Source organism: Podarcis cretensis, assembly GCF_951804945.1.
Source record: "Podarcis cretensis genome assembly, chromosome: 3".
Lineage (NCBI taxonomy): Eukaryota > Metazoa > Chordata > Lepidosauria > Squamata > Lacertidae > Podarcis > Podarcis cretensis.
In genome coordinates, this window is record NC_137172.1 from 32,729,956 (window position 1) to 32,755,523 (window position 25,568).

The 25,568-nt window shown below is 39.3% G+C and overlaps 1 protein-coding gene across 4 annotated transcripts in view; it reads right to left on the bottom strand.

Annotated features, from left to right (window-relative positions):
• Window positions 1–217: 217 nt before the first annotated feature.
• The window catches only part of TMEM63A (transmembrane protein 63A), a 42,816-nt gene continuing 17,465 nt past the window's right edge, over window positions 218–25,568 (bottom strand). For all 4 annotated transcript variants that reach the window (XM_079969224.1, XM_079969221.1, XM_079969223.1 and 1 more), the window contains 15 exons: window positions 25,212–25,282; window positions 23,298–23,378; window positions 21,195–21,318; window positions 20,870–21,003; window positions 20,124–20,261; window positions 19,648–19,801; window positions 19,028–19,134; window positions 10,944–11,030; window positions 9,543–9,602; window positions 7,699–7,861; window positions 7,048–7,153; window positions 4,880–5,047; window positions 3,917–4,032; window positions 1,766–1,828; window positions 218–1,255 (listed from right to left, as the gene is read on the bottom strand). In XM_079969224.1, the coding sequence (XP_079825350.1) occupies window positions 1,094–1,255; window positions 1,766–1,828; window positions 3,917–4,032; window positions 4,880–5,047; window positions 7,048–7,153; window positions 7,699–7,861; window positions 9,543–9,602; window positions 10,944–11,030; window positions 19,028–19,134; window positions 19,648–19,801; window positions 20,124–20,261; window positions 20,870–21,003; window positions 21,195–21,318; window positions 23,298–23,378; window positions 25,212–25,282 (1,734 nt within the window). In that variant the 3' untranslated portion in view covers window positions 218–1,093. The remainder of the gene's footprint in view (window positions 1,256–1,765; window positions 1,829–3,916; window positions 4,033–4,879; window positions 5,048–7,047; window positions 7,154–7,698; window positions 7,862–9,542; window positions 9,603–10,943; window positions 11,031–19,027; window positions 19,135–19,647; window positions 19,802–20,123; window positions 20,262–20,869; window positions 21,004–21,194; window positions 21,319–23,297; window positions 23,379–25,211; window positions 25,283–25,568) is intronic.

Consider the following 25,568-nt stretch of genomic DNA (forward strand, 5'->3'; position numbering starts at 1 on the left):
ATTTTTCACTAGCTAGGGAATGGGTTTCTGTGTACTGCATAGCCCTATATCCCTCCCCATGGCTAGCAAAAGTAAAATATATTGGCAGGCTAGCAAAGAAAACATGCTCAATTTGCATAATTTTAGGGCACAAAATGTGGGCATTCTTATGCCAACACTGTAGGTCTGAAAATTTCATAAAGTTTTTGATAATCAATACACTTAAGTCACCAAAATGTATCTGAATTTGTGTTTTATTGAATGTGATTGCTTAATTATCCTTTAACATAGCTTTTGGTAAACATTTATACCTACTTCATAATTTAAAAAGATGTCTTACATACTTATGGTAATCTTGACACTTAAAGCAGATCTTTGTTTGATAAAGCAGAGAGATTAAAAGTGATAAAATGTTCATATCCTTTATTGTTTGGCTCATAAACTTCCCTTGTAAGAAGCCCTTAAAATAGTGACCAGATAATAACAAATTTAGCCCCTACTTAAAAGTTCTCATATAAATACAATCTGTCATCTCCTATAGTTTTGGAACATCATATCTCTGTACTGTATTTGCAGAAAAATAGTCTGTCTTTTTAAAAGAGAAGCAGCACCTCAGCCAACTGGAGCATTAGAAGAAGACCAGAGGGCTCCCCAGATCACATTTGCTTGGCTTTTTTTTGTATCAAAACAGGAGTGCCCTTTGGACATAAGCCAAAAGTGTTTAACAGAATGGTTAAAATTCAGGCGGCATAATTTTAAAAACCAAAAAATGAAACCCAAACCCCAAAAGGTAGGTGCCACGTTTGACAACTCTTTTGGTCCCAGTGATCTAGCATTTGTCCATACAGTCACATCTTTCCATAAAGGCAAACAAGTAAACCCTAAATAATTCCTCTGAGCATTGTTGTTCAGTATAAATGTACCACAATCTGTGCAACGACCTAGAAAAATGACCAAACCCAAAGTGGCAACTTTGTAAAATCAGCACTGCAAATGAAACCCAGATTAGTGCTCCCTTTGGAAGAAACAGACTGTGTGACACAGAATATTTTGTGAAATCCGGAGGTCCAAGGGCGCCACCTTATGTTAGTCCCTGATGAGGAGACACACATGTTTATATCTCTCCAAAGAATGTGGGTTCCTCAGGGTAAGAGACATGAATGACAGCGTCCCTTTTTACAGACGTTTTCCCCATGGTGCCATAGTTCTGGTGATCCAAATTATCCATAACTGACCTTTCATTAGGAGAACGCAGTAGAACATGGGGTACAAACATCTGGAACGGCAGAAAATTAGAATCTTGAATAATTTAAAGAGGCAAGATATGATAATTTCAAAATGGATCAAATATTTTTATCTCATCCCCTATTTTTCTTTCTCCCACCTATCTTCTGCATGGAGACTGAATGTTGTTTTGTTCCTCCCTGGACTCTTAAACCAGAAATGAGTGTTTAGTAGGAGAAACAGCATTTCATGATTCTACAGAAATCTTTCCCCCCATGATTAAGGACAAAACTTGGAATATTTGGTTCAAACTAAATAAGACTGCAATATCTGAACACTATTACTATGTAGAGAATGTGTTTTCTAAATATGTCTTTGTTGCACCTAAAACCTATGCAATAATATATTTTGTCAACTGAAGAACTTTAGGTCAGCTAGCCCTGAAGGCAACCAAAGCGAGTGTTTTGTCACCACAGAACTTGCTGATACAAACAAATCCTTTCCTGGCAAGAAACTTGCTTTCCCGTGAAGAATTAATAATTGTTTTCTGATAAATGCTTACAGCAGATTTTCGAGTTGTTGTTACTGAAATAGCATCAGTCCCCGTTTCATCTTTTTTCTCTGTCTGCAAGTATCAATAGAGAAGAGACAAACAAATATTAAAATTTGTGAAAATATGCCCAGTCTTGTGTAAAACATAATATTTAACTGTATTGCTCCTGTTTGCCAGTACTCCCAGTTCTATCATTTAACACGAAGAAGCAAGTACATAGCTATACAGGAAGAACTCCCTCCTTTTTTAACATAACACTTAAATATTTACAGCTAGGGTAAGCTATTAATTAGTCAGAACTTAGCTTTACTGATGTAATTTCTTTTTTTTTTTTTAATAATATTTATTAAAGATTTTCAAATATAACAAAAAAAGAAAAACATCCAAATTTAAAACCTAATTTTCATTGGCATCCTTCCAGGACTTCCCCTCCCCTCCCCCTCTTGTATTCCAATTCTTTCAAATAGATTCAACAAATTCTTACCCCAAATTTTAAAATTATTTATCATTGACCCAATTTAAAAAATATTTTCCCATCCCCTAAAATCGACCTGTTCCCTTCCACGAGTTCCCCTCTTTAATATGCAATACAGGTTAAAATAAACAGAAAAATAGAAAAAAGAATAAAATGTAATTTAACACCCTTTGGATTCCAAATTTCCCTCCCCCCTTTCCCGGTTGCGTTCCCAATGTCCGTCAATATCTACTGTCATCCTGGAGCTCCCACATCTAAACCACAGTCCTTCACCAGTCCGCTTTGCCGTCTTTTTATTAGTCTTTGCCGTCTTTTGGTCATCTTTGATTTCACATGTCCAATCTTGGAAGGAGTCTATCTTCCAACTTTGTCCAGTTCTTGTTATTCTTGTTGTTCTTGTTGTTCTCTCTCCTCCTCTTTTTTTTTTTTCTGCTCTCCTGCACAAATGTTCTAATTCCAAAAAGCTTCTAATTCCTCTGCAGAGGCGTTGTTATTCAGGAACAAAACATTACGTCAAGTCCCTTCCATTCTTCAATAGATAAATCTATTGTCTCCTTTAGTGTGTAGACCTCTGTAGACAAAATAGTGTTCCATTTCTGCAGTTTCCCAGGAGATAAAAAGTCCTATTCAAATTCGATGCCAACAATACTTGTAGTGTCCCACAGCTCCTCTAGAGGGATTATAGTAACTCAGTTTCCTTCCCGATCACACCCAACAGTCAAAGTAACTTATTATTCCTTGTTTTAAACAATTTATATCCAATTTGTAACAAATGTGACCAGCAAAGTCCTCGTAACAAAGTTCTCTTTTTGTTCTTCTGCTTTGACAGCTCCTTTGACAGCTGTCAAAACCTCTATTTCTCCTCTCCAGGCGCTCTTACGGATCGCTCCCGGGGTTTCCGGGGGGGGGGGGTTGCCTTTTAATTCACATTCCACTTTTCTCCTCCAGCCCAGTCTTATAATTTTCCATCGCGAAGTTAATAATTTTATCAAAAAAAGGTTGCACTCGATCTTAGTTGTCAAATCCTTTGCTTTAGCTCCTCTACAACAGGGGGGAGGCTGACTTCCTTTTTGCACCTCCCCCGCTCGCTCCGAATTTAAAAAGAATTTTTCCCCTTTTTTAATCCAAGTTCCAATTGCTCACGGGTTATTCTTTTAAAGTCCAAATTTTCAATGGAAGAAGAAGTCAGCGCTCTCCGTTGAATGGCATGCGGCTTCGCTCGGCAGGGGAAGCGGAGGACTCACAGCACCAACCCCCCCTGTCACCCACTCCGCAGCCTTTAAAAAGGCTCCTTCGCGGGTCGGGGGGGACGCAAACGGTGCCCGCCGAGTCACCATGCCCATGGGTTTCAGCGCCCATGGTTTTTGAGGGTCCCCGCGTTGCCGGCGCGGTAGAACCCAGCCCCTGCCGGGCAGGCTCCCTCCGGAGCTCGGAGGGAGTCCGCCATTCGGCGATGGCGCCAACCCGGAAGTCCTACTGATGTAATTTCTTTAACGGTTTATTGTTTAAAATGCGTTATATTTTATTGTAACCCACCCTGTAATCATATTTGACAGTGTGTGACATACAAAAACCACCAAATAAATGAATAAAGTAGCTCAACTGGCTTTGGATTTAGTGTTAAGTGCCAAATTAAGTGAAGCAGAAATGATTAGCAACTCCCAGATACAAGAAGAGTGATTTACCTTATAATTCAGAGGGCTGAGGTACTTGAAGCAGCCGAAGCAGGTATAGCCTATGCAAACACAAATTGCTATGGCTACAACTAGGAATGTAAATAAAGTTGTAGGTGCTCTAAAACCTAAGGAGAAACAGTTACAAAATACGAAATAAAATAGGGAATGAGATAAGAGGGTGGGGAAATCTCAGCAGCTGCACACACAAGCAAGCAGGTAACACACACAAATCTTGAAATATGGGAATGTACCGTATCATTTGAAAACTATTCTTCTGCCTTTTAAATCAGAACAGGGTTCTGCCGGATGGCGAGGGCGACTGTCCTGTTTCACCGCTTGAGTTGAAATACCAAGGAGCTGGCCCCCTGCCATGCTGAAGCCTTGCTTAACAGGCTGACATGGCTATGGTGTCCAGCCATATCTCGCTGAAACCCAGAAGCTGCAGTCACTTCTCCCTGACACTGTATGCCCCGCCCCCCATTATAAGCAGTAGTAGCAGCAAGATCTCCAGGAGATCTCGTCAGAAGTCGCTGCCACTTCTTGGGTTCTCCGGCAGCGATGGCAAGGGGTGGATGAGGCACCTGAGGGGGTGCCACCCCTTGGGATTATGCTGCCTGAGGCACCCGCCTCAGTCTGCCTCATGGGCAGGCCGGCCTTGCTCGATGGACTGACTTCCAACACTCCCAGGCAACTTGGCCAGGGATGCTGAGAGTTAATAGTCCAGCATCATAGGGAGGGCACCTTGCTGGCTACCCCTGCACTAGAAGATCTGCCTATGTCCTTGGGTCTCAGTGTTTGGGACTACACCATTAGCTGTTCCCAGAATTGGCAGCCCTACACTTCAGCTGTATCTTTGCCCTTTGCTCCCACTCACACAGCACAGAGATATCCATGCTCAACAACAAAAATTACTACTTGCCTGCTACATAAGCGTCTCAGAAGTCTGACCATTTGCACGCCACTCATACTTACCTAGCCTCAAAAAGGAGAAAAAATACAGCCAAAACAGGCAGAGAATTGGAGCTGCAAGGGCTTGAGTCACAGCCGCAGAATGGATTCGTTTCTCTAACTTTGCAGGAAGGTATGCAAAGTAGAGATTGTGGCGGTCAACCGTATGCTTTAGGAGCAAATAAATTAATCCTGAAAATAGGAAATAATGTCAGAGTTACAAAAAAGTTTTTTCTGCTGCCATTTCTCACCACAGAACCATAAAGATGTTAACTGTCCCCTTTGTTCTATACAAGCCAAGGCACCCAAATGTTCTTGTGCCTGTAGACTCAGTGATTGCCAAGAATGAAAAGATAAACAGCATATAAAATACCAGACTCTTGCTACTGACTTTGAATAAATTAGCAGCTTCAGTTTTATAAGGTTATACAAATGCTTCATTTCCTCTTGTGGGGTACCATTATATGGTATGAAGAAAGGCTCTAGCATGTGCTCTTTCCACCGAGGCATCTCTGCTTTAAATTGTGTGAACTAGCAAAGTTCTGTTGTTTTAAATCCCATCCAACATTCTGTTTTTTTCGTGTTTATTTTGTGATGCACACTAGTAACGTGTTTGTTCAGCTGTGAAGAACTATCAGCATTCTGTTATGTGTTTGAGGAATTCACTGTGGTTTTGTTTAGTTAATAATTTTATTTGTTTAATAATTGCAAAGGAAAAACACAACCAACACACTTTTGGTGGTATAAAGAACAGGATCTCCATTCAGAAGAGGAGAAATGCCATGCTTGTCTCCTCAGAAGTTCAATGAGACTTGACTTCCAGATAAGCAGGACTGTAACCTAACTGTTATTAGAAGACAAACACATAGCTTATATAAGGGTGTTAAATATGTTATAATTGAAACATAAAAACCAATGCTTGTTTCTGGGAAACCAGATTTTACAGAAAAACAAAGCACACAATTTCTAACCAAAATTCAGTTGGCAAAAATGGTACCTGTTTGCTGTATCAAACTGAAACAAAGATCAGATACATCTTTCCATGTATGTTGCTATATTCAACTGGTGTTGTTTGTTTGTCTTCTGCTTTAAAAAACCCACTTATGTATTATTTGGGATCCCTGGCATGAAAGATCACATTTAGTAGAATCCATATTTTGTTTAGTATCTAGAATGATTTTTGTAGGAATAAAAAAATACATTCTAGAAAACAAAGGTAATAAAACTAGGCACTACCATAAATAAGAATGTTAAACATTTTTATACCAGGTGTATCATAATTTGCCAGCCCTGTGCTATGGAATATTTGTCCACCAGGCATCTATGCTGTTAAGCTCTGGATGTATCTTGAAGACTTTATGCTGACAGGCCTATTCAGCTGTTTACTTTCCTTTTTAGATGACCCAGGTATTCTTGTGATTATTCTGTGCTGTTTTAAAGTATCTTATGTTTTAGGACATTTGCAATATATGGGAAGTGTGATCTACACCTGAGAGGTATGTTCTCATAGGTTGTTTCATGAGCTTGCAACTCCCTTTTTCATCCTCAAAACCGCAAAATCCATAGCCTAGTCTTCTTACTGGTCTACGTTGACCTTTTAATGTTTCTCGTGTTGCACTTCCTACAATGCGTAACCCCTTTCAGATCAAAAAATACTATGCTATACTAATGAATACAACAAAAAGTATACAAATGAAAACTAAGAATAATATAGAGGCAAACCTAAAAAGCATGAGGAACATGTATTTAGATTAACCAGCACTACACTAAGTTCCCATTGAGAGCAGCAAAATGATTTAAGTTATCGTGCTCTTTTCTTACCCTGTGTAACAAGTCCGCCGGCACAGAAACTAGTACAGTGGTACCTCGGGTTACATACACTTCAGGTTACATACACTTCAGGTTACAGACTCCGCTAACCCAGAAATAGTACCTCGGGTTAAGAACTTTCCTTCAGGATGAGAACAGAAATCGTGTGGTGGTGGCGCGGCAGCAGCAGGAGGCCCCATTAGCTAAAGTGGTACCTCAGGTCAATAACAGTTTAAGGTTAAGAACGGACCTCCAGAACGAATTAAGTATGTAACCAGAGATACCACTGTATAACACATACATTTCTCAGTCTCAATACTATATTAAAGCCACCAAGCTCTCCTGTTTGTCCTATTACAATTCCAGCACACTGGCCAACTTACCAAATGGGACAATAAGGGGGCAGGTGATGCTGTAGGCCATGATGACGGTGAACACACAGAGTGTCCACGCATACATTGCTCCAAACGCAAACTGAAATGCTTGGTGCTACAAGGAAATAAAACATTTGCATTAAGTGTTGCAGGGACAATATTCTGCCTCTTATTCTCTTCATACACCAGTTATTTTAAAAGTGGTGCATGCCACACTTTAGCAGACATGCGTCAGCAACCTTTGGGGGCATGAGTACATATCAGTTGTATTGCCAGAAATTTGTTGCGACAATTGAGAGAGTGCCACTTTACTCAGGAGAACTGAATCATGTTACGAAGTTAAACAAAAAGCCAGATCTGTAAATACTTTCAGATGTTCGGGTCCTTAGATGGAAAGTTTTTCTATGCTTTCTAAAATAAAAATGAGGGGGGGGGGAGTGAAGCTGCTGTGTTTGAGTGAATGTTGTGCTACAGAGATAAACTGTGATCCAACAGAAGGCCACCAGAAAGCTGGGGAATCACCAACAAGATTGAAATTATCAGGACGACCAAAGTCCAGGGATGAATGCCGGAAGCCCATATGAACAGAGATGCAAAATATTGCTGCGTACGGTTGACAGGAATATAAAATTCTTTGTGCAATAGGTCTAGGTTTCATACCTGCTTAACATGTTTTCTCTCAGAACTGGATTTGGCCATAAACATGCGAGCAGTGTACACCAGGAGTCCTGGCAAACGCAACAGCTCCATTCCAGTTCCAATGAAAGCCGATGCAATCACATAGTTCACAAAGAAAGCTCCTTGGTCAGGCAAAAAGACACACCTGCAGGTAGTTTTAGAAGAAGAAGAAACAAGTGAGTGATGATGAAGAAGAAGGTGAAAAACCTCACCTGGTCACCACTTAACACCCCCTACGCCTGCCTGCTCTGGGGAGAACTCTACTAGATCTCATTATATGCCCCAGTATGCCCGAACTCTGGGAGGTAAACTAAGTTGGAAAAAGTAGCTAAATGGAAAGAAAGGCAAATAACAAGGCAAAATTGTGCTTGAATAAAAGAAAGGAAAAGACTTAGCCAATATTGAAGAAATGCAGGAGTAATAGAGGAGGTACTGCTTCTATCTAGAATATGCTATGGCAGCATGCTCACAATTGCTTGCGTATTCAATAAAATTAAACCACATTGAACTATTTTCAATTTCTGCATTAATTTTTCCAACAATGCTGTTTGCCAAAGTTTCTGAAACCAGAATTCCAGATTGTCCATTTTAAATTGCAATAGCAGTTCTAGTAGCAACTGGATGATGAACTAATAATTATTTGTGATGCAGCAAACTCAGAGGGCCAAATGTGGTGACGGAGTAACCTGTTGTTTAGTAATTAAGCAACTTGGCTTTTACTTAGGGGATTTACAGTGCACATGGCAGTAGTTGCCAACCACCTGGCACCCCTCCATCCCAAAGGAAACGCTTCAGAATTTATAAGAGAGATAACATGATATATTTTTTTTAAAAAACCCCAGCTCTCCAGTTTGTGCTGATGTAAGAATGTGTGTTTAATCCAAGGCTGTGACTTCTATTTGAGTATCACATTTCTATTCCCACACATTTTTGAAATCAGGAATACACCTGTAATCTTTGTCTACTAGAAATTTATATATGGCAAGCATTCAGCTTCTAAGCACCATCCTTTCAAATTGTTCTAGCTGCCTTTTTTGCATTTTGCATTTTGCATTTTCTTGCATTTTGCATTTTGCATTGCCTTGATAATTTGCTTATTTTGAAAATAATTGCTTAATTGAAAATAGTTAAATTTGGTTTAATTTTATTGAATGCATGCTTGTCCTCCTGCCATAGCATATTCTAGATTGTGGCTTGTATAATAGCAATGAGTAATAATTTATATTCTGTATACAATGATTACTTCAACAGAAAATAAAAGATTTAACTTCCATATATTTAAATATGAACCTTCCTGTGTCTTTCAGTGATAATACACATAAATAACGATAATTGGCTCCATAACAGCCAAGCTAGGGAAGCATCATCTAGACTCTCTTTAATCTCTTCTCCAGAAAGCAGATTTACCACTTCTATAAAATTCTTTCAAATGAAACAACTGTTTGTCTTTCCATGTCTCAATATTATATGCATTGCATTTATTGTAAAATATTGGATGTAACTGTACAGGAAGCAAAAGAGACACTGAAGGTACCAATGCTGCATGCTTCACCTAGATTCTAGATGTTGTTAAGTTGAATCTATTAGGTCAAAGTTCAAAATTTGTTTTAAGGAAAAGGTAAGCATCAACCAGTATATTCTGTAGTCACTCCTTTATGGACAATGTTGTTAAGACAAAATGCAATAATGTTTTCTGGGCTCCCAGAGTAATTTATTTTTGCACGTTAAGCAAATGGTTGAATATTCTAGACAGAATAGGGTTGTTCACAGTATCTAGAAGACATACAAGCCCCTGGGCAGGTAGAAAAAGGATCTTAACTACTTACTCTAATCTAAATCTAGATTCAGATGCGCGGTCGAACACCCAACGAAAGAAGACATCGAGACTGGAAGAAATATGCTAGCATTAGACTCCATAATTCACTACAGCCAACACATGAGCAAAAGGGTCTTTCTAAGCACATCATTGTTATTTAAGAGTTTTAGTTACACTTTTGTTTTGAACATTTGCCTACAAAACAGAGGAAGTTATACATGGCTAAAGGTCAAAACGGATGTGACTTGGGAGATCTGTGTAAGGATCTACCCCAACTTTTGAAATAAAACACCATAAACCAAACTTAAAAGCAGTGCTGTAGGGCCTCCAATTTTGATTGGGGTATGGATGCTCAGGAAAGGGGTGTTCAGCTCTTTCTGCAGATACCATTTCCCTGAAACCCTTGAAATTGCCTCATTTGAGGGAGGGGGAGAACAGATCCCTGAATATTGTTAGGAAGAAAGGTGGGGAAACTTTGGGGAAATGGTTAACACATCCCAGCAGCACATAAAAGACCATCACCTCTCCTCACAGCTGCTTTTTAAGTTAGAAAATAAAAAGAACAATCCAAGACTTTCTGTGCCACCTCTGCTTTGGCCTTTAAGTCCCACTGAAATCAATGAGGAAAAAAGTAATGAACTGTGTCCTTACATCCCTTTTATTTTAATGGGATTTCGGTGTCATTGCACACTACACCAAAACAAAATATGGTTTAAGAAAGCAACAAGAAGCTGGAAATGTTCTGTGGCTTGAGCACAGATGTGGGATGATATGGATTCAACTGTCCCTGCTTACACAAACATCACTGTAGTGCAGGCATAGGCAAACTTAGCCCTTCAGATGCTTTGGGACTACAACTCCCATCATCCCTAGCTAAGAGGACCAGTGGTCAGGGATGGTGGGAGTTGTAGTCCCAAACGATCCAGAGGGCCGAGCTTGCCTATGCCTGCTGTAGTGCCTCAACATGTACACTGGCTAATATGAAATAAAAGAAGCCAAAGTAAGTAGTTTAAGAAGTTAGCTTTCCATGAAAGCGCCTTTTTTATGTAATTAGTAAGCCAAAAATTTCAGCACAAAAAAAAATCCAGTGTCTTAGCTAGAAAGCTGGGATTCTAATGTGGTTTTTACAGAACCATAGCTAGAGTGATCTTGCACTCCTGGGGGAACCATCCAGATTGCGCCCTCTAGCGATGGACAAATTAGCTCTTTTCCCCCCTCTCCTCCAACCCCCACCCATTCCATTCCTCACGCACTTCACTTTCACATTTTCTTATGAGGCAATAATCAATATTTTAATTTATAGACATATTTATGGACATATTTTTAAGTCAATTTTGTGGGTCCTGTCCCCCGCCTGTGCCCCTGGCAGGGGCCTTCCTCGCCACCCCCAGCTACGGCCCTGGGTTTTTACCTGGTCAAACCAAGTGAAGGCAAAATTAGCACCATGAAGATTAAAAAAGTGTAGACCTTATGCATCATTATTCTGTTTTCACCAGACCTATAAAAAAAGAAAATATCACATGATACATACTTATGTTATAAAACATGGGCGTTTGTCTTCCTTCTACCTTTCCAGTTCTTACAGGTAACAAAAAATGAAATTTTACTATTTGGCCCGACTGCCAATTAGGATGCGGGCTCAATTCAAAGAGCTGGTTTTGACCTATAAAGCTTTAAACGGCTCAGAACTACAATGCCTTAATTACCACTTCTCCCCATATAAACTGACCCAGACTTTGGGATAATCATCTTATGCCCTTCTTGACCTGTCCCTTCCACAAGAATGGGTCTTTTCTGTGGTGGCCTCCCATTTGTGGAATGCTCTCCCAAGGAGGCTCGCCTGACGCCCTCATTACATAGCTTTCGGTGCCTTTGGCTGATTAAACAATCTATGGCCTTTTAAATGTGTCTTGGGGGGGCAGCTTCCGGTTGACAGCGATCCGAGCGCAAGCGGGGATTTTCCCTCCTGGGGAATCCCGAGTTTTTCGGAGGATTGGGGGCGTCACAGGGCGCAGTGACCCCCTGAAGTAGTGTCAGGAGGGTGTCCTGACACTCAGGTTCCCGCAGGCAGCCGAAACGCGAACCTCCCGGCCGTCAGGTAGCTCTTATTAAGAGTGACGAGAACGGCGGGGGGGAGAGCGGGTTGCAGGGAGGCCATAGCTACCTCCGAGAAACGAAGCCCCGAGCTTGCAAGGAGAGCTCTCAATTCTCGATTTGGAAGGAATTCGGACTTAATTGGATATTAAGAAGATCATTGAAAATCAAGGAAAGTAACCGGAGGAAAAATTGGAAGCTACGAGACCAGCTTTCCGTCCGCAATCAGCTTAGACGCATAGAAACAACAAAGCGCTTAAAAGTGAAAGTAAGTTACCGCTCGCGGCTACTGTTTCTTCCCCCCTTTCAACTGAACAAAAAGAACCCTTTTTGGGAAGCTACCTGTTATTAAAGAAGATTTAAAGGAAAAGGGGGGACAGAGGAACAAGACGGAGTTGTTCAAGTCCTTTGGGGGGCTTGTGAAACTGACTTATTGCAATTTAGACTTTGGTGCGGTGGTGAAATAAAAACTGCGCAACAAAAGGGGATTTCCAGACTCCATTGTTAAAGTTATACAGGATTGTCTGATGTTTGCCGAGAAAAGAAGGTTCGTTTTAAACTGATCTGGACTGGCGCTTAGGACTAAACATAATTCGGCTCACTCTTTTGAAGACTTATCTTTTTTTTTCCTTTTTTCTTTTTTTTTGGACGGCAATTTCTTTTTATTGAATAATTAAATATTTTGAGCAATTTAATACGGTTTGGAGATTTTGCCCCTAGTGGTCAGAAGATATATAACAATTTGTTTTTTACTTGCTTGGTTCTCTTCGGGATTTTTTCGGTTTTTTTTCTTGTTTTTTTTTTTCTGATAAACCTCTTGGCTCTGGGATTACCAATATATATAAATTTGGATTAGCCTATTTGGTGGCAGAAGATTTCTCATTTATATCGACTTTAAGGATTAGCCTAATTGGTGGCAGAAGATTGTTTTTGCTTCGTTTCGGATACCTTCCTTCTTTGGGTTCCCTCGAACTCCAGCAAATTGGTTAAAGTTGGGTCATATCTAAACAAATACCAGCATTGATGGAATAGCCAAATTGGTGGCAAGAAGACGTTTATAGACAATTTGAATTTGGGGAGTTTAAATTGAAACTGTATTTGATTATTTCGATTGTATTGAGACTTGGGACTGGGCTGATGATTTTTGTTTTTTTCTTGATCTGAATTTTGGAAAAAAGTGTCATTTATATATTTGAGATATAGAACTGTTTGGAGGGGGACACAGTATAATTTAAGGTTCAGATCCAACGGAATTAAGAAAGTAAGGAGAGGGAGAAAATGTCTCAGAAGAAAGCTGGGGAAGGAGGAACACCGGGAGAGAGAAGGGGTTCAAAACCTGAGGCAGATTTCAAATCAGAAATTTTAAAAATGTTTGCAGAAATTAGACAAAGTGAAAAGAATTTGGAGGACAAATTAGAACATGTAAATACTAGAATCGAACAGGTGGATAATAAAATAGGTAAAATGGACCAAAAGATTGATGATACAGTAAAAGAGTTGAAAGGTCAAATTAAAGAAGTTAGTAAGAGAACACAATCGGTTGAGGAAGGATTAAAAAAGACAAAAGTGGAGATAAAAGAAGTTAAAAAAGAAGAGGAGAAGATGAAAATGGGAATTTCAGAAATGACTAAAACACAGGAGGAGTTATGGGATGCAATCTCCATGAATGAATTGAGACAACGGGAGGTGAACTTAAGATTGAGGGCAGTTCCAGAGGTTCAAGGAGAAGATATAAAGGATAAATTAATAACTGAAATTGCTCAATGGCTGGAATTACAAAAAGAAGACGTAGAGAAGAGAGTTCAAAACGCATTCAGGATGAGAGTAAGGACAACCAAGGCAAGGAAAGTTACAGGAGATTGCCTGATTACTTTTAAAGATAAAGACATGAGGAACTTAATACTCCAAAAAAATAGAGAGAAACGATTGAATATTGATGGGAGTTACATAATTATTTTCAAAGATATACCGGTTAGATTGTTGAAACGGAGAGACCCTTACAAACCATTGGTCCAAATTTTGAAGAAAAACAAGATTGAATTTAAGTGGGAATTCCCTCAGGGGATTTCCTTTATATACAAAGCCAAGAGACACAGACTGACAAGCCCCGAAGAGACAAGCAAGTTTCAGAGACGTTATAAAGAATTGATGGTAGAAGAGGATGAGGAAGAAGGTGCAGTAGGAGGAGCTGACCCAATGGGAGGGAAATTCTTAAAGGGAAAATCTAAAAAGAACAGAGAGACAGATGAAGAGGAGGAGGAGAAGGATGAAGAAGAAGAAGAGGAAGAGGAAGAAGAGGAGAAAGAGGAATCATAAAGAGAAAATTTGATAAAATTGTATATTTTAATTATCGGAAGACATGGCGTTGAAATTATGGAATTGGAATATTAATGGGATGAACGATAAAAAGAAAAGAAATAGTATTGAACAATATTTAAAAAGGAAAAATTTGGATATCATCTGTCTACAAGAAACACATGTCGCAAAAAAGCACAAAAAAATTTTGATCAATAACAGATTGGGCAACGAATTTATATCCTCAGACAAAGAAAAGAAGAGAGGCATAGTCCTTTATGTTAGGAAAAATATAGAAGCTCAACAGATCTTCAAAGATGAAGAAGGAAGAATAATTGCAATACAGATCAACTGGCAGGGCGAAAAATTAATAATTGTCGGGATCTATGCACCTAATGGAAATAAGACTGATTTTTATAAGAAATTGGAAGAAAGATTGTTTGAATATATGGATCAAAAAATCATAATAATGGGAGATATGAATGGAGTGGTTTCAACGGAAATGGACAGATTAAGAGAAAAAAGTGACAGCAAAGAGGGGAAACTACCGAAGACCTTTTTTACACTGGTGAAAAACCTCAATTTAATTGACATCTGGAGACTCAGACACCCATTAGAAAAAGAGTTCACTTTTTATTCAGAACCAAATCAGTCCATGTCAAGAATAGACCAAATCTGGATCTCGAATGAACTAACTACTAGAATTCAACAAATAGAAATCCAACCTAGAGTAATTTCGGATCATAATCCAATAAAAATGGAGATAAAGATGTATGAAGAAAGAACATTTAGATGGAGATTGAAAGACTATCTTTTGGAAGATGAAAGAATCATTCAAGACGCCCGGGAAAAATTGATGGAGTACTTTGCAGATAATATGAATAAAGGCACAAAGATCAGTACAGTTTGGGATGCAAGCAAAGCAGTAATGAGGGGATTCTTCATCCAGCAGAACGCGATCAAAAATAAGAACAGAGAGAAAGGGAAGAAGGAAATCCTAAAACAAATAATGGACAATGAACAAAAGTTAATTAAGAAGCCAAATAACATCAAGATAAAACAAAACATCAAAATTCTGCAGACACAATTCGCCATGATTATAAACAAAGAAGTCGAATGGAACATTAAAAGGCTGAGACAAAGGAATTTTGAATTCGCAAACAAACCTGGAAAATGGCTTGCATGGCAAATTAAAAAAAGGAAAGAGCAAGGTACAATTAACAGAATTATTGTGGATGGCGAGGAAATAGAGAACCCAAAAGGTATCAGAAAAGGATTTTTGGATTTCTACAAACATCTATATGCAAAGCGAGAGAAAAACAACACTAAGAAGATAGAGAACTTTTTGAAAAGAAAAAAGGTGCAAAAGATCCCGACAGAAATGAAAGACAGACTGAATGCCCCAATAGAGAATGAGGAGATAGTAGAAATTATAAAACAGATGAAAAAAGGAAAGGCACCAGGGCCAGATGGATTTACAGCAACATATTATAAAGAAATGAGGGACTCCTTGATTGTACCACTTAAAGAAGTTATGAACAACATCTTGAAACAACAGGACATACCAGGAACATGGAAAGAAGCCTTCATAACACTCATACCAAAACAAGACTCGGATCTCACACAAGTGAAAAATTATAGACCGATATCTCTGCTAAACACAGATTATAAGATTTTTTCGGGCATTTTAGCATCAAGATTTAAGAAGATACTGCTACAGCATATCCATAAAGATCAAGCAGGTTTCTTACCTGGCAGACATATGAAGGATAATGTAAGAAATATAATAAATATTTTGGAATATTTGACTGCCAGCAATGAGAGACAAGCTGTTTTAATGTTTGTGGATGCAGAGAAAGCGTTTGATAATGTTTCATGGGAATTTATGCTGAAAAATCTGGAAATGATGGAAGTGGGAGAAGATTTTTATAATGGTATAAAGGCGATATATTCAGAGCAAAGTGCTAAATTGATAGTAAATAATGTAATTACAGAGGAACTGAAAATAAAGAAGGGTACAAGACAGGGATGCCCTCTATCACCACTGTTATTCATCATGGTTCTGGAGGTCCTATTGAGTTCTATCAGACAAAATGAACTAATAAAGGGGGTAACAGTAGGTCAAAACCAATATAAAGTTAAAGCCTTTGCCGATGATCTGGTAATTACGATGGAGGATCCAACAAATAGTTTAAAAGAAGTTATAAAAGAAATTGACCAATTTGGAAGAGTGGCCGGATTTGTATTAAATAAAAGGAAAACTAAACTTATGGTGAAGAATTTGGATCAAAGCACGATTGAAGAAGTGCAAAGAGAAACAGAGATGGAAGTGGCAAAGAAGGTTAAATATTTAGGAATATGGTTAACCCAAAAAAATATTGACTTATACCAAAACAATTACATGACAATTTGGAACAATATTAAGAGAGACCTCGAAGTGTGGAGTAGGATGAAGTTATCCTTTTGGGGCAGAATTTCTTCAATCAAGATGAGTGTGCTTCCAAGGATGTTGTTTCTATTTCAAATGATCCCAATAATTAAGGGGACAAAGATCTTCAAAGATTGGCAAAGAACGATTTCAAAATATATCTGGCAGGGCAAGAAGCCACGAATACAATTTAAACTATTAACTGATGCGAAAGAAAGAGGTGGCTTCGCCCTGCCGGATCTGAAACTTTATTATGAAGCATCTTGTCTCTGTTGGATAAAGGAGTGGATAACACTAAAAGACAATAAGCTACTGGACTTGGAAGGGTTTGATAATAGGTTTGGCTGGCATGCCTATTTATGGGCAGGAAAGAAGAAAGCTCATAAAAGTTTTGCCAACCACATTTTTAGAGGTGCCCTTATAGAAATATGGGACAGGTACCAAAATATTTTGGAACCAAATGTACCACATTGGCTATCCCCACTAGAGGTCATGAGTGTTAAAAAGATAAATATGAGAGAGGACTGGATGACTTATGGAGATATTGTAATTAACGAAGGGGGGAAATGGAAACTGAAGCCATATGAACAAGTTAAAAAATATGTATATGATTGGTTGCACTACTTCCAAACAAATGATATGTTTAAGAAGGATTGTAGAGAGAGGAAATATATTGAAGGAGAGTCTAGATTTCAGAAGGAAATAATTAATAATGATTATAAGGTATTGTCAAAAATGTACAAAATGTTATTGGAATGGCAAACAAAGGATGAAGAAGTTAAGTCAGTCATGATACATTGGGCCAGGGACTTTGGTTATAATATACAGCTAGCGGATTGGGAGAAGGTGTGGAATGAAAATATGAAATTCACTGCATGCATGACGATAAAGGAAAATATTATGAAAATGGTATATAGATGGTATATCACTCCCGTAAAACTAGCAAAAATGTATAAGACATGTAACAAATGTTGGAAGTGTAAAGAGAGGGAAGGGACATTTTATCATATGTGGTGGGAGTGTAAGAAAGTAAAAGGCTTCTGGGAAATGATATATAATGAGTTGAAAAGAATGTTTAAATATACATTTGTGAAGAAACCAGAAGCTTTCTTGTTAGGAATCACAGGAAGAGAAATTAATAGAATTGATCATAAACTTTTTCAATATGCAGTGACTGCGGCAAGAATTTTAATGGCTCAAAAATGGAAACAAGAAGAATTACCAACATTGGAAGAATGGAGACGGAAATTGATGGATTTTGCGGAACTAGACAAACTGACAGGAAAAATTAGATACCAGAAAGATCACAAGTTCACACAGGACTGGAGAAAGTTTACGATTTATCTGGAAAATATTTGTGATGAACAGACAACGCTAGTTGGTTTTAAAGAGGCTTTGTGATGAGAAAGGGTATTGTGGGAGGGATAAGAGTTGTAAAGTTTAATTAACTGGCAATACAATTATAAAGGAAATGTGAAACAGATATAAAATCATGAGGATTGTGGAGGAAGCAGGGGGAAGTCCAAAAGAATTTGACATGATGGTTGATGTGAATGTCTTATTTAAATTTGTAAAAGAAAACTTTTCTAAAAAATTAAAAAAAAAAAAAAATTAAATGTGTCTTGGGGGGACCCTATTTTTTATGTTATTCCTTTAATTAAGCTACAATTAGTGCAGAATGCAGCTGACAAGAACACTGACTGAAGTGTCTACCAAGATAATATAATGCAAAACATGAAAGATCTACATTGGTTGCCTATATTCTACTGGGCTGGGTATTCTGGTGCTTGTATTGTCTTATATGTAGAGGTATCTGAAGGAAAAACCACCTCTGAATCGGCCTGCTTTGGCCCTTCAAACTACATGGTAGGCTTTCTCATTGTCTTACTACCAGGAGAAATACAGTGCATAGCGACACAACATAGGGCCTTCTTGGGGGTGGTGCCTTGATTGTGGAATGTTCTTCTAGAGATAAAGCTGGTGGCATTTTGGCCCCAAACGTTTATCTGTTTGCCCATGCGTGTATGGGATTATAGCTGCCCAGCAACTGATAGCCAAGAGAGGCTCTATGGGTGTTTTTAATTACTGAAGTTCAGTGCTGTGTTTTCAGCTCCCTGGAAATGTAATGCTTTAACTATTTTTAAAAAATGGAAGACAGACACGTAATAAATGCCATAGGCTAGGGATTGAGAACCTGTGGTCCTCCAGATGTTGTTGGGTGACAACTGTCATCATTCCTAACCATCGACCTGATTGGAGTCCAACAAAATCTGGATGTTCCCTATCCTTGTCATAAGCAATCCATAGTCACAACAGGTCTGCCTTAAAAACATTCAGTCTTTCAGTGCACACTCCCATAAGTCAAACACTACACCTGATTAGAAACTTTAGCAAAACAAATAAAAACAACATGATAGATTGTATTAGTTAACTCACCTAGGGAAAAGAGAGTGGCTCTTGTTATAACATGGCATGACCCTCATGGTCACTTCCAACTCTATGATTAATATCTAACTTCACCTTCGCCTTATGGCATGTTTACATTAAAAATCAGTGTTTACTTGGGAGGAATGGAAGCTGCTAGTTTTTGCGGTTCTGCTTTCTATAAAGTATGTATATCCTTCCTTCCACAGAATTTTGAGGTCTTTAACTAACAAAAAAGGAACATATATTCTTACGTTGTCCAGTGCGATTCAAGAAACGTTGAGTACAATACTATTGTTGGCAGCAAAGCTGAAAAGGACCACAGAATGAGTGTTGGGAAGAACTGGCTCACAACAGGGTTCTGTGAGGATGGAGAGGAAAGAGAAAGCAATGAAGCCCATTTCTGTATAGTCACATTGAAAACAACTGAGCTGAAAGCATATCTCTTATATTAGCTTTTAAGAAAGGTATACAACTCACCGAATGTGGCTTAGTCTGTGGGAAGAATACAGAGGTGGTGACTAGGATTTGGCCAGTTACACCGGGCTTCCTCAACCTCGGCTCTCCAGATGTTTTGAGACTACAATTCCCAGAATCCCTGACCACTGGTACTGCTAGCTAGGGATCATGGGAGTTGTTGGCCAAAAACATCTGGAGGCCAAGGTTGAGGAAGCCTGAGTTACACAGACTTTGACAAAAGATTAAGATGAAAGAGAGTGTTTGCATAATTACAATTTCTGGGCAAAACCCTCTAAAAAAATATTTGTGGGAGGTGTTGCATAGGGTTGTACCATTTCCAGCTCATCTACACTTTCCGAGTTTTCCCATGAGGGCATTAACAGAGAATGAAACTGGAATGTAATGGGCTACTCACATTAAGATAGTGAATAGGCTTGGTTACGTTAAACTTGTCCATTGTCGAGATAATGATGGAAGGGGTTGTCAAGAAAAAGAGCACAATAAACAGGAACAAGTTGATGCTAAGCCAAAGAAACCACCACTTCGCCCCTTGAACTGAGAGCTTTTCCCTGCAAGAGAGAAGACACAGCAGATCAGCAAGTATTCTATACTTTGCAATAATGGTAGTAACAGATGTACCTGTTGCTTAAACAAGTACAAAGCATGGGGCAGGGAAGAAAGAGGCATGTTTTGAAGTAGGAACTAACAGGCAGGGTGATGCCTTATCCCTTTTAAACATGACTGTGAGAAGGGCAGTTATTGTTTTGCTGTTTTGTTAAATTATTTACTTGTTTTTATCCTGTATTTTATTCTGTGATTTGCCCTGAGATCTTATGATGAAGGGCAGTATATAAATCTAATAAATGATAAAAATAAAAATAATAAAGTTACCAACAGATATCCTCTGGATAAGTAGCATATGCAACATTCCACTTTGAAACAGAGAGTTCCTTGCTGTAGGCTGACGGCTGAGGTTCTGCAACACACCTAAAGCCTTGACATTTACAGGCATTGAAATCTTTAAGAATACTGCAATAAAATAAAGTATTTCAGCATTCATACTTGGAATTACTTGATAATGTACAGAGAAACTGATAGGAAAGTTACTATGCATGATCAAAGCAACCCCTGCGTAACCTTTCAATGTCACACAGCCACCAGAGGGTAACAATCAATATTGTTTCTTAGATTAAAACTGTGTATGCAGACACAAATTATAACATATAAAAGTAATCTAACTCTGAGTAGGCCATTCAGGCTGCAAGTACTTTAAATATCATTCACAACCTTGTTGTGGTTTTCACTGCCAAAAAACTAATACAGAAACTCTTCTGGAATTTGGATCCGTAGGTCTTTCAGATAAATGCAGTTCAAACAGAAGAGGTTCATTGTTTGATTAAGACAAAAGTCAATGGCTAAAATTAGTTAAATGTGAGGGGAGGAATGGGTGAAAAACCTCAGATGAGCTGAAAAGGCAATGTACTCTGAGTTCCATCTGCTGACTTCCTGTGGTATTTAAACAGATGCATGATTGGTTTGGGCAGGGAGTGGTGTGAAGTGGGATTGGTTTGTGTTTCATTTAGTGTAAATAATTCAGCTTTGATGACCATATTGAATTAAAAGAACAAAACACTTACTGTGTTGCCATGCCTTTCTCCTCAAATGTTACAAAAGCCATTCCCAGTGGCTTCTCATAAATTAGCTTTTCCTCTTTCAAATATTCGCTCAAATATTTATTGCTAACCTTGGTGTAGTAATCTATAGCATCCTCCTGTTGAAAAGAAGATTCTGTTACAAAAACAGTGTTGAATAGTTCTTACAGTTCAGATCTTGAAATAGTACTGTTTTCACTTTTCATATATTAAGCTCTTCCTATTTTAAACAGAGTCATCATATACAAAAACTACAAAGCATTTTATCTTCCACACAGTTTTAAAACAAGTAATAAAACAGGCTCTTTACCTTTTTGCAACCTCTGACATCACAACAGCAGAACTGGCCAAACCATTTTGTGTTAATGAGACATCGTTTACCACTCTTCTGAAACGCTTGTGTATAATAAGCCACGTGTTTCTCTGCCTTTTTTCTGGGCACAAACACATAAGGTTTCATGATGCAAAAACAGATTAATTCTCCAAAACTATGTGCCCATCTTAGAAATACATTTTTATAAGTAAGAGTTACAGAACAGCCCAAATACATACATATAATGCAACATGTGTACTAAAGATCTAAAACTTGTATCAGCTTATGAATGCCAAATCTTGCAGATACCCGTATTTTTCGCTCAATAACATGCACCTGACCATAACACGCACATAGTTTTTAGAGGAGGAAAACAAGAAAAAAAAATTCTGAATGAAACAGTGGATGTATCATTTTTGTGCTTCATGCTGTGGCCACAGACATGTGATTTGATGGTGAGTTTGGGGTAGCCCAATGCAAAAATCCTGAGAATCCATGTGGATCTGTGCTTTGTAACCATGTTTTTGCACCATTGCAGCCCCAGGCAACAGTGGGTGCGTAATTTTTTTGGTGCAGGCTGTAGCCATGGATATGCTATGTGATCTGATGGTAAATTTGGGGTGACCCAATGCAAAAATCCTAAGGATCCATGTGGATCCATGCTTTGTAACCACGTTTTTGTACCACTGCAGCCCCAGGCAACAGTGGGTGCGTGATTTTTATGGTGCAGGCTGTAGCCATGAGCATGCTATGTGATCTGATGGTAAATTTGGGGTGACCCAATGCAAAGATCCTGAGGATCCATGTGGATCCGTGCTTTGTAACCACGTTTTTGCACCATTGCAGCCCTGTTTTTGCATCAGATCATTGCTATGTGATCTGATGGTGAATTTGGGGTGACCCAATGCAAAGATCCTGAGGATCCATGTGGATCCGTGCTTTGTAACCACGTTTTAAGTGGGGAGGGAAGGAAAAACATAGAAGGGACAAGGAGCACCGAGAGGGGTGTGCGGAGAAGCAGCTGGCTAAGAATGCAGGAGAGGGGTTTTACCGAAGGGAGGAAAGGAAGGCAAAAGTTCCCCCCACCCACCCACCCACCCAAGCCAGCCAGCCAGCTCTCTCTCTCCCCCCCCCCCCCCCCGCATGTTGCCTGCGAGTCCCTAGACGCAGCAGCAGCAGCACCGGAGCACGGAGAGGAATTAGAAGGAAGGACGCTCTGCTTTCCCCTCTGCTTGCCTGGAGGGGAGGGGTTTTCTCTGCTCTTTGTTCCGTTTGAGCAAACACAGTAACGAAACAGAAGTGGGTGGGCAGTAAGACCCTGAGGCAGAATGCAGGAAAGCAGCAGCTTCCTCTTTTCAAGGCTTCCCTTCTCCGGACGATTTGATATTTGCCTGATTTTTGCATTCACTCCCGCCAGTCCAGGGACCACACATTCGCTCAATAACACGCACAGACATTTCCCCTTACTTTTTAGGAGAAAAAACCTGCGTGTTATAGAGGGAAAAATACGGTATGCACTATGTAGACCAATGGTGTTCCTATACTGTGGAAGTATCATGCTCTATATTTCTGTATACATTATGTTTTTGTCCTACTCTTCCCCAAGGAGTCATCCATGAGGCTCTCTTATTTTACCCTCACGATATTCCTCTAGGATAGACTAAAGCTGAGAGACAGCAATTGGCCCAAGATCATACGCTGAGTTTCTTCGCCTCATAAGAGATTTGAACCTGGATATCCTCAATCACCAAACCCCAACATACTGCTTTGCAATTTCAGGAACCACAAACTGAACTGGAGTTAAGAACAGCTACAGGGCTGTTTCACACTGTAGGGACATTATGGCTACATATGGTAAAAGTCACTCTGTACATCTGTATAGAAAACTATAACTTTCTCTTGCTAAAATATTGTTTCTGTATGCAAAACTTAATAGTATCTCATGATTGATTCTGCAAGGCTGAAATATTCTTAACAACAGCAAAGATAATACCAGCAGCCTGGTAATGGTGATCATCTCTAGCACCAGATCATTTTGCTATTAACGTATTTTAAAACGAAGTGAATGCTGTTTCACCAGGACATTTTTCATGCAGGTACCTTTCTGTGTAGAGAGAGGTGAGTTTGGCCACATTATAACATAGCTGGACCTCTTGTACAGCGCAGGTTGGATACGCTTCACTGCAAAAGGATGAAACAGATAATTACAAACTGTAATAAGATGGTGACAAACACTGCATTTAAAAATAAGTAGGCTCAGAATATAAATTTAGACATTTTAACACAAGCCTATTGTGATTGGGGCTCAAAGTCATCTGAAGCACAGACTTGCTGTCCTCAACACTCTTTAAAAACTGATTTGGTGGCAAGTGCCAGAAGGAGGACACTTCTATCACAGCCTAGAAGGTACAGGACCCCTAGAACACTGTTGCAATAGCTACTGCCAGGTGCCATAAATGGCCTACCAAATTCCCTGGTCATGATACTGCAGCCTTGCAAACTAAAACTTGGGAAATTGTAGTCTGGCTCAGCCCCCATTGTGCTCCTGGTTATGTCACTGGGGGTGAAATAGAGCTAAACCTCAGAATAGAATCTAATGTTTTTCTGGGTGTGTGAGGTTCCCCCCTCCCCCCAAAAAGCTGTTTTACTTGAATCTACTTGAAGCTGAACAGAGATTTCACCCCACCACTGAAACCCAAATATTAATTCACAAAGTTAAATCTTGAGAACAAAGAAATTTATCAGGAAATGCTTCCTAGGAGCCGGTTTATCATACCCAAATAATATTGCTCCAGGCATTGGATAATCAGGAAAATTGCCACCGCACAGGTCAAAGCATGGTGCCAGGCAACAAAAAATTATACTCCATTGGCTCCATAGGTTGTAGTGACATTCCATACAAAGCAGTTAGCCGAGTGCTGGAAAGTTCTCCTCTGACTGCTCTACTGACCCTCTCTTATGCCAATTTAAAATTAATTGCTGGCACAAGTTTACAAAGTTGTCAAGATACAGTGCCCCTTGCTCTTCTGTACCATTCCAGCTAGCTTTTTTTACAGTTTTTCCTGTAGTGGGTGGGTAGATAGGACTAACCCCTGGTGCCAGTTAATATGGCAAGGTCTCTTCTTAAGAAAGAGTTCTAGAAGCTTATAAATCCTTGGCTGTCACTATACACAACACAGCTAGGTTAGACACTTAATTCAAGAACTAGACAGGCTTTGCAAATCAATTTTTAATAATAGTCTGTAGGTAAAATTAAACATGAGCCAACAGTGTGATGCGGCAGCTAAAAAAGCCAATGCAATTCTGGGCTGCATCAATAGGAGTATTGCATCTAGATCAAGGGAAGTAATAGTGCCACTGTATTCTGCTCTGGTCAGACCTCACCTGGAGTACTGTGTCCAGTTCTGGGCACCACAGTTCAAGAAGGACACTGACAAACTGGAACGTGTCCAGAGAAGGGCAACCAAAATGGTCAAAGACCTGGAAACGATGCCTTATGAGGAACGGCTAAGGGAGCTGGGCATGTTTAGCCTGGAGAAGAGGAGGTTAAGGGGTGATATGATAGCCATGTTCAAATATATAAAAGGATGTCACATAGAGGAGGGAGAAAGGTTGTTTTCTGCTGCTCCAGAGAAGCGGACACGGAGCAATGGTTCCAAACTACAAGAAAAAAGATTCCACCTAAACATTAGGAAGAACTTCCTGACAGTAAGAGCTGTTCGACAGTGGAATTTGCTGCCAAGGAGTGTGGTGGAGTCTCCTTCTTTGGAGGTCTTTAAGCAGAGGCTTGACAACCATATGTCAGGAGTGCTCTGATGGTGTTTCCTGCTTGGCAGGGGGTTGGACTCGATGGCCCTTGTGGTCTCTTCCAACTCTATGATTCTATGATTCTATGAATAACTTAGTTATGTATTTCGTTAAGGGAGCTTAAAACTACAAGGACCCTTTAAACAAAGAAAAATAAGCTCAAATAGAAATTCAGCCTCCCTCTCCCCCTCTCTCTTTTTTACTTACTTAAAGTGATTTTCTATGGTTGTTGCTTTGGCATTTTTGGGAAGATGAGTTATGAACAATGTGCGTTTTACCTACAAAACAGAAATTATTAGTTTCTCAGAGACTCTGAACTAGGGAAGAAGCCAGAAATGAGACACATTATTATATATTTCAAGTTGGACAGTGTGTATTTGAAGAGGAGGAAAAAACAAGGATTACAAGTCTGACCTCCCCCCGTTCACAAAAAAACACTTTCCGCCCCCAGCTGTAACAGAACGGAATACAAGCTCCACCAAATTTCTTGCTTTTGTGTGTGTTCTGTTTTGCAGATTTGTCCCACAACCCAGCAAATCAGAAATGTGCATACATGATTTGTCA